This window comes from Anarhichas minor, unplaced genomic scaffold (assembly GCF_050575085.1).
Source record: "Anarhichas minor isolate MPS153535 unplaced genomic scaffold, ASM5057508v1 ptg000073l, whole genome shotgun sequence".
In the NCBI taxonomy this organism is placed as follows: Eukaryota; Metazoa; Chordata; class Actinopteri; order Perciformes; family Anarhichadidae; genus Anarhichas; species Anarhichas minor.
Window position 1 is genome coordinate 4,909,208 of NW_027466519.1, and position 9,341 is coordinate 4,918,548.

General features: G+C 44.6%; 1 protein-coding gene across 2 annotated transcripts; it reads left to right on the plus strand.

The window, feature by feature from the left end:
* The first annotated feature begins 355 nt into the window (after positions 1-355).
* On the plus strand, positions 356-7,929 carry LOC142935466 (transmembrane protein 230-like). Of its 2 annotated transcripts, XM_076079853.1 has the most exons (5): positions 356-495; positions 4,059-4,166; positions 4,523-4,645; positions 6,725-6,879; positions 7,042-7,929. In XM_076079853.1, the coding sequence occupies exons 2-5, from the start codon at positions 4,065-4,067 to the stop codon at positions 7,073-7,075; spliced, it is 414 nt and encodes a 137-aa protein (XP_075935968.1). In that variant the 5' UTR covers positions 356-495; positions 4,059-4,064; the 3' UTR covers positions 7,076-7,929. The 2 variants fall into 2 exon arrangements, with proteins under 2 accessions (XP_075935968.1, XP_075935969.1); XM_076079854.1 differs by lacking the exon at positions 6,725-6,879 and having other exon boundaries at positions 357-495.
* The last annotated feature ends 1,412 nt before the right edge of the window (positions 7,930-9,341 follow it).

Consider the following 9,341-nt stretch of genomic DNA (forward strand, 5'->3'; position numbering starts at 1 on the left):
CAAAAAAAAAAAAAATGCGATAGAAATCTAACAAAAAGAAAAACAGCATTGACAATGAGTGGAATTTTGAGTGGAGGGTGAAGATGCAATAATATTCCAATTATAATAATTAACCAATCAAACAGTAGCACTATTATGGTGAATCAGGCTATTTTGCTGCAAAACCTTTATTTTTTATCGTCCACCTCTGCACTTTTAATGCAGTGGATTTATTGATGAAAATACTTCACTTGCAAGTGAATATTTGTACGGTGTGGGATTGGATTATCAGCCCACTCCGATCGGCCACAATATGGATGAAAAACCTGGACATGAAGCCTGTGAACTTCATCAGGACAAGGATCAGGAGAAGATTTATGTGCGCATGCGCAATGCTCGAAAACAAGGAAGTTGACGCAGATTTCCATCAATGGAAACAAAGTAGATGTGGCACCGCAGAGGAGCAGCCCGCGACAGATAACGACACCGACGGTGTCAATTAAACCTCGAGTGAAGGTAAGAGCTGACCGAGCAGAAGAAACGAGCTTTTCATCAAAGCTCTTCGCGTTTGTCGTGTTACGTTAGCTCGAGTTTGATGGCGTAACTTCTAAGAAGCTAATGCTCCAGCTAATTAGGTATGAGAAGAAGTAAACAAAGCAGGTTAGCTAAGTTCCCCCAGCAGTGAACAGCTTCATCTGGACTTGTGTGCTGGACGAAAAGAAACTCGGCTGCAGAACGTTTTTAATGCACAGAAGCTGCTCGTTTATTAGCCTGTAATTAGCCATATGTGGCGTTACATGGTTTAACCTAGATAACACGAGAAGGATTGTGAATTTAAACGTGACGTGACGTACACTTGTGAGCATGATACAAAACTATTCTCCTTTACTTTTCCTGTGGATGTTTTAGTAGTAATAGTATGCGTCTTCATGTGACGACACAGTAAGACATGATACAGCTGCAGGAAAGTATACAGGAGGAAATTATACCGGAACATCATGCGCATACATTAATGTTACAAGTCATTCACAGGGGATACAGTGGTGAACTATAATAAGTACCATAAGTGCCATATGCAAAACCTGTCACGCATTAAAAGATTAAACGAGCTTAACGTAATTTAGGGAAGCCAGGGTTTTACTGCGTCACGAGCGCAGTACAACAACCCCATCCCCATATATGACTTCAGTGGTGTACAAATTCAAGGGTGTGGTAATGTAGTAGAAATACAAAATCCTTGCATTGTGTATCAATAATAATACAATAAAAAAAAAAATACATATAAATACATTAGCCAAAAAAATATCAGCATCAGTCTTTAAAACATAACATAAAATGTGTGTGCAGTGGTAGGATGTATGGACGACCAAGAATAACAATATAAATATATATATATATATAATACATGCATGTTCACAAATAAAGAATGCTTCCGTACCGGCTCGCTGAATGGTTTGGTGAGTATGAAAATTCTGTCAACACAATGTCATTTGTAATCAGTAAGCAAAAAAATAAATAAAAAAGTGCAAAGGTTGTTAAATAAATATGGAATGACTAATGTAGCTGGTTGATTTATTCACATGAGGTGGGCGGACATGACAGCAGGCTACACACAGTGATGACAGTGATGATAATTGCATGTTTAAAAACAGCGTGTATTTACATGACAAAACATAGGCTGTAATTGAGCGGTACAGCGGTATGTTGGTGTTATAGCGGTATTGTTAGTGTTACAGCGGTATTGTTAGTGTTCCTTTGTGACAGGTGTTAAGTGTTCATCAGGGTAACGGCCTGTGGAAACAAACTGTTCTTGTGTCTGGTTGTGTTAGTGTATGGCGCTCTGTAGCTCCTACCAGACGGGAGGAGTTGGAACAGCTTGTGACCAGGTTGTGAAGGGTCTGCAGGGATGGAGGTGTATACGTCCTGGCGCCAGTGATTTCTTTCCTGCACTCTTCCCGACTGTTCGCTGTAGTCTGTACCCTGTCCCGTTTGGTGGCTGATTGGAAACCACACGGTGATGGATCTGCAGAGAACAGAGTGAATCACTGCAGTGTAAAATTGGATCGGCAGCTCGTGAGGCAGGTTGAACTTGCTGAGTTGGCGCAAGGACTAAACCTCTGCTGGGCCTTTTTTTTTTTTTCTGATGGTGTCCAAGCTGTGAGAGCCTGTGAGAGAATCCTGAAGGCTTCCGCAGCAGACGCACAGTGTTCCAATACCAACACTACCAAACTATGTATGTCAAGTGCATTATGTCAAAAACACCAGGACGTTCTACTACGGTATGCAATGAGGATGATGATGACATTTGAGGAGTTTAACAGACGGGTCTCCTCGGGGGGGGGGGGGGGGGGGGGGGGGTCGATGGTCCGGATGCTGGGTGGGATTTTCCTCAGCCTCACCTGCTGCCTCCCCTCTGTCAGGAAGTTTGTGATAAACCGACGGATGGGTGAGTTTGGAGCAGAGGATGTCTGGGATGTTGGTGTTGAACGCCGAGCTGAGGAGTTCCCAGATCCGTGCTTCCTGTATGTCCCTGCATGGTGCTGCAGGATGTAGGGCAGTCCCACGTTGAGAGCATCATCCGCTGACCTGTTTGCCCGGCAGGCAAACTGCAGGGGGGGTCCAGCAGGGGTCCTGTGATGCTCTTCAAGTGGCCCTGCTCCAGTCTCTCGAAGGATGGCGTGACCACACACGTCTGAGCGACAGACCTGCAGTCATTCAATTCTGTGATGGAGGGTTTCTCGGGGACCGGGATGATAGTGGAGCTTTTGAAGCAGGGCGGGGGGGGGGGGGGGGACTTCACACGACTCCAGTGATCTATTAAAGATCTGTCTGAAGATGGGGGGCCAGCTGGTCAGCACAGACTCTCAGAAAGGAGGGTTACACGCCGTCTGGGCCGGCGCCTTCCTGATCTTCTGTCTCGACACACATCGTGATGTGAATGTGCGTTCGTCAAACTTGCAGTGAAGCACATTCAGGTCGTCGTCAAGTTGACGGTTGTCCACAGTTTGTTTGGGGGGGGGGGGGGGGGGGGGGTCTCTTATAATTAGAGATGTCCTGCAGGCCTCTTCACAATGTCAGTGAGTTTATACAGGTCTGTAGCAACAGCATCAAAAACAATTGAACACCTGAGACAGCGCTCTCCGCCGCCATCATCAACAACAACTGATCAGGGAACACTGCTGCTCTTCAGCTGAAACAATCTTGTGGAGAAGTATTTGCACAAAAGGTTCCGTCTCCCTTAAACCCGTCCAGATGAATACTGATGAACACTCCCACGTATTTGTAGCTTTCGAAGCCGCGCATGTTTTTCTCAGATGATACAGGGACATCCAGAAAAGCTCTCGTAAACACTTTCCTCCATTTTCGCTAAGTCCACAGCATTCCCTTTCTGCAGCGAGCGCTTCGACTTCACAAGAGCCATAACCTGGAGCTCTCCTCCATTCGAAGAGCTCTGTGGCGAGTTGATGTGACGGCTGCTGGCAACACAACAGAATGTTTCTGAAAAGCTCATCTGTGTGCTCTGTTCAAGCTGGAACAACGGTTTTTATTCCTGGGTTTAGTCTGCTGGGGGGTGGGGGCTCCTCAAGTGCAACTATTCACATAGCCAAATATCTCCAACGTAAACAAAACTCAGGCCTCGAGGAAGATCAGATCGCAATGTGTCATCACACTTCTCCGAGTCCCTTCGGGGCAGATCAGTGTTGTGGTAATTTTCTTCTTTCTTTCTCTGTGTGCACACATGGAATAAATAGTCCCTGATCAAGGCAGGTTTTTGTAGGAAAGCAGAAAGATCAGAAGTTACACCGAACCTCTCAGACAGCGTGCTGCAAACTTCTAATTTTTTCTAATAAAGGCTTTCAACAGTAACAGCCAGTGGCCTGGCCCTTGTTCCAGGGAAAGTGGATGTCGGAAAGTTGTGTCCAGTTCAGGGCAGTTCAGGGCTTACATTTTCCAGCAGAAGCGACACTGGAGATGACAAGAGGGGATGAGCACCTTCTGCTGAAAAACTGATCTCAGCACAGGTTACAGCAGTCAAAGATATTCAGAATGATTACCTCTCTGTCTCTCCGTCCAAACAGCTCTGAATGAAGGAGCCCAGAGGGAATATGTTGGGTGTTGGAATATCTAACAACAAGGTCAAGTATTCACGGCTGGCTGCTGATGACGACGGTTACATAGACTTACAGGTGAGAGCCGTGGTTTGGCCAGGAGCCTGGTAATTATTAAGCCTAATAGCTGTATTAGGGTTAATAATTACCAGGCTCTTTAGGCAATTTGAGATAAATCCATATTAATGACTTCCTGGTGATGTGCCAATCTGATACAACTTTTCCTGTTTTGTGTCCGTTTACAGTATTTGCTCGCGGTTAACGTCGGCTAATTTTGTTTTGACGCAAAGCGAAATGATTGTAATATTCATTATGAAAGTGCAGGACTTACAAATGTTGAGGCAAGCTCCAGTTTCTGCTACGATTAAACATAGTGGTGAAAAAACCCCACTTAAATGTTTTGTGTTTTTGTCCAACAATTGAACGCTTCACAGTTCAAGAAAAGCCCGCCGACGGTCCCGTACAAGGCGATCGCTCTGGCGATATTCCTGTTTCTGATTGGCTCCCTGCTGATAATCTTCGGGGCCCTTCTTCTGTCAGGAATCATAAAGGTCGAGGTGAGTTTGGTCAGTTAATGCAATACAGTCTGTTCAAAGTGGCAAATTACATCGACGGGTCTCGCATCCAGATGTGTTGTCAGTACACTTGGACTGCAGTTGAAATGTGTCTTTAGTATATCAATTGAAACACAATTTCTTGTTCTGTTGCCAAAGAGCTTATTGTGAGGCCTGTCACATTCCCCCATAATGTTTGGGTTCCTTAATACTGACAGTAAATACCCCGTCAGGCTTGTTCTCCTGAAAATCCATTTGTGACTAAAATGTTTCTGTCTGAGCCGCCCGCCTCCTGTCTGCTCCGAGTCTATCTCCCGCTTGGAAGGTACATCTATTTTTATATTGCTCCTATGTGTGAACTAAAGATGCTCTTTTATTTACCTTTTCTGTTTTTAATTATAAAATGTGTCGCCAAGCACAGGCAGGTAACAAAACCCACCCACCAACACCTCCAAGGCTCATCAATTAACACATTATAATATATGTTAATCCCTTCAAAAACTGAATTTGTGTGTGCCAGCTTGGCCTCGGTGCAGTAACTAGGTGTATTTTGTTACCTTTGGACAGAGCCAGGCTGCCTGTGTCTTTGTGCTAAGCTAAGCTACCGGTCATATTCACCATAAAGGCATGAGAGTGGTATCACTCTTCTCCAGTGGTGTAAGGTAGCCACGAAGGGCCCTAGTACACGCTCGTTACCAGTTATTAAGCGCACGCACACACACACACACACACACACACACACACACACACACACACACACACACATGAAGGGCCTTGTTTCCCTCTCTAAACCCCCCCCCCCCCCCTTCCCTTTGTTACAATATGATTTTTAAGGAATATAACCATGTTTTTCTACAAGTGATGATTAGATGTGAAATGCTGTCTAAACATAAGCAGCCGTACAAGAAAATTGCATCACTAAAATATCCGAATATCTGCAACATTTCTACTTCAATGTAGGAGAGGTAAACAAGGCAGCTAATCTGACCGGACATTTAAAGCCAGCTCTGAGCACTTGACAGTTTGGTGCTCCAGTATGAAAACATTTCAGTCAGTACCAGAAACGTATGTCGGTGTGATACCCAGCCCTCGTTTTGACACATCTGTGTGTGTGTTTGAATATAACTAACGGTTTTGATATGTCCTAGCTCGGAGTGCCAACTCCGGTAGATCCCCTGCTGCGGTTTCTGCTTGCTGACATCATGACTCTACGCCGGCACATATTGTATTTGTAATTATCAGTGGGAGGTTAATGGGAATGTGTGTTTGTGTTTTTTTCCCTCCCAGTCTGCAGATTGTAGTTGCAGAAAATTGGATCTGCCATGAAGGCATCATCAGAGTGTTTCAGCAGTCTTCTTGCCAATTAGCCCACGCGAGTTGAAATAGCATATCTAATACCACACATTACACACGGTTCAAGCTGTGGATAGAGGCAGGTTCCAACGCAAGGCCTTGTAGGAGCTTTGGGTTGAAAGAAAGTTGTTTCATTGTTTTTTGATTTTGGCTGTAGAGTGTGTGTGTGTGTGTGTGTGTGTGTGTGTGTGTGTGTGTGTGTGTGTGTCTATTGGTGGACTGGAGCAACGTCAAGGTCTTCAGCACAGAGCACTGTGAAAAGACATTTTGAACACAGTCAACTATTGCAGTGGCGAATGAAAGGGAAATGAAACCCATGTTGAAACACATAACCTTACGCTTTACTTAAATGACTTATTTATGACGCCAAAAAAATTCAGGAATAAGAAAAATAAAAAGGATCAGTTCCCCAAAATGACACAAAAAAACCAACAATGAGGTTATTGGATAAACTCAACACAAGGTCCGCTTACTAGCTACAGTGTGAGCCATCTCCATAAGATGCGGTTGAAGGTCCAGAAAAAAATAAAAAAAGTGCCTTTAGTCAAAAACAATTCTCCCCAATAAGAAGAATCCCTCTCGTCTCTGAGAGGGCCACAGCAACTCAGTGCACAAGGCTGCCATCTGGTGGTGAAATGAAACACCTGTGCCCGTGCCTCCCGGTGGCAAGCCACCGCCCCCCCCCCCCCGCCCCCCTCCTCTGTATGTGAGATGACTAATGATTTGCAGGGAACCAGATCTCAGACAGATGAAGTCATCACGTCCGCGCGCCTCCTGCGCACCGCTTCCTCATTCAGAGCGTGTTTGAGTCGTGCTGGCAGGCGACGTGGAGATAAGAACGTTAAAGCCCGATGCGGTGCTTCTTTCCTGCCATTCGTCACCAAGTACGGGCATTCCTGTCTTTGATGTTTGCGCGTAAACAGGGAGTCTCATTCACACTTAAAAGTAGATAAATTCCTCCCAAGCTTTGAAACACAATGTCTTCTTGTAACCCCTCATCACAGACTCTCACTCCCACCTCCTGCTCTTCTTTGTTATGTTCTCAGCACCCGGACCGCACCATTCCAGTCATCATCATAGGACTGCTCGTTTTCCTTCCTGGGTTTTACCATTTGAGAATCGCCTACTACGCCGCAAAGGGTTACCGGGGTTACTCCTACGACGACATCCCAGATTTCGGCGACTGAGCCGAGCGGCAGCTGCTGATTGGTGGAGAGGCCCCCTCCATTACTTTGTACACCTTGAGACCGTTGCCTGCTGTTTTACTTTGAGTTTCTGGATGAATGTAGCAAATGTGGCAAAACTTCACATCCCTGTTCTGCCGTGGAGACTTTCAAAGTGTTTGCTGATTTGTATTATTATTCTTTGTTGTTTATTCGAAGCTCCCTGTTGTATTATCCTCCACACAAAACAGCTGGGTGAACCTTAGAGGCTTTATATACTCAACTTCATTAACAGTGAACCAAACGCTTAATGAGCAGAGAACCTGTCGCTCGCAGCAGCCTCATTCACGAAAAAAACGCAAATGAAACCTCGGCTGAGCGGGGAGACATTTGTGGAGACCACACAGAGGCCTTTGACTTACTACTGCTAGAGAGTCCACGAGCTGGACGGCCGAGACGCGTTGTGTTCTTTGCACAGTTGCACAGTTCATTCACTGTGTATCTTAAACAAATATTTATTTGTGGCCGTAGTCCATATGATTTTATGCAAAGCTGGCTGGGAGGCTGTATTTCTCCCGAAGGATTATATTTGCAGTATTATCCAAAGATTGTATACTTTTGTCTATTTTTGACTGGAATGTATTACTTTCCCTATGAAGTATTGCTGTTTGTGCATATTCATTTGGTTTTGAAATATCACAGAAAGATGTATTTTTTACATGCATATTTGCTTGATGAAGAATAAAATATGAATAAAAGTATAAATCTGAACGTGTTGTTACTGTGATTCTTGATTGCACTGAGGAACGTGATTCTGATGGCAGACTGGAGATAAATTGGAAATTTATCCATTAAGGTACCAAGGAAGCAGTCAGGTGGGGGTTTTACACAGCCATAACCCAGAGCATCCTGTCACTATCGACTACTGTCTGGTATGGAAACACGTCTGTGCACACAACAAAGAAATCAAAGATCATAAGCTGCAAACTAGCCTCCGTAAACACAGACAGCACCGTCTCACGAGAAACCTCAGAATCTTTTCCAGTGCCGTCGCTAAAAACACAAGTCAGCTTAATTGTGAATATGTATGGAGTATGCTCTGCCCTTTATGTTTGCACAGATGCTGTATGTGGTGTACTGTCACAGTCATTCCATCTGTACTGAGATTAATTCCACCAGCCTAACCGTGTGGTAACAAGACACTTGAACTTTAACTGTAACACACACACACACACACACACACACACACACACACACACACACACACCAAAGGTAAAAAAGCAAAAAACATGAACATAGAATAGAAAGTAAGAAAAGCAAACAAATCACACAAATCCACGTTTTTTTAAAAAATCTGTTGGACAGGCAGTTTTATTGTAAGAAAGAAATAAATCATCACTTCTGTATAATGGTTGACGTCATTCACAAAAACAGAAAAGGAACTTTTTAATTCTTATGAGAAACTCTCAGAAATCAACAGTCTCACAGCAGCAAAACAACAGTAAGAAAGCCTCACCAGCTGCAGTTTACTTCATTGTCATTGTGGAAGGGTGACATCTATGAATAATACCAGAAGCCGCCGTTTTCACTTTATTCGTAATAAAACGCATGTTTATTCCGACTCACAGGCCCAGCAAGGGAACATTATTCTTGGGTTTGGCCACCAACATCAGGTAAAGGACACCCTCTTGTGGCTACCACTAAACTGGGTGCCATCAGGGTGATTAAGGGCTAATAAAAAATAAAATCGCCTTTTCATCCTCTTCCTGCACAAACAAACCTCTTACATTTAAATCTGCACCGGCTTAAATATTAAAGCGCTTAAATGGCCGTGGTGGTAACTCCAGTTTAATGTGGCGTGAGTCTTTTGAACACAACAAGAACACAGCAGCAGCAGCAGCCAGAGGAGGGACGAACGGGAGGGGGTGGACTCTCAGGAAGCTCAGCCAGGGAGCAGCGAAGTGGGTCAATGCTTCACTGTCACTGTACGTGAAATGAACACCTGTTGCCGGAGGGGGTTTAAAAAGAAGAAGACAAACGGTCGAATTTCAGGTAATTTGCGCCGCCTCGCAAGTTTCGAGGCCCGCTTATTAAAGCAAACCAGACAGGTGACCTGCAGGCTGGACTGAGAGGAACATACGGAGGATGCGTTTTTAAAAGAAAAGGAAATCTCTCAGCGGCCG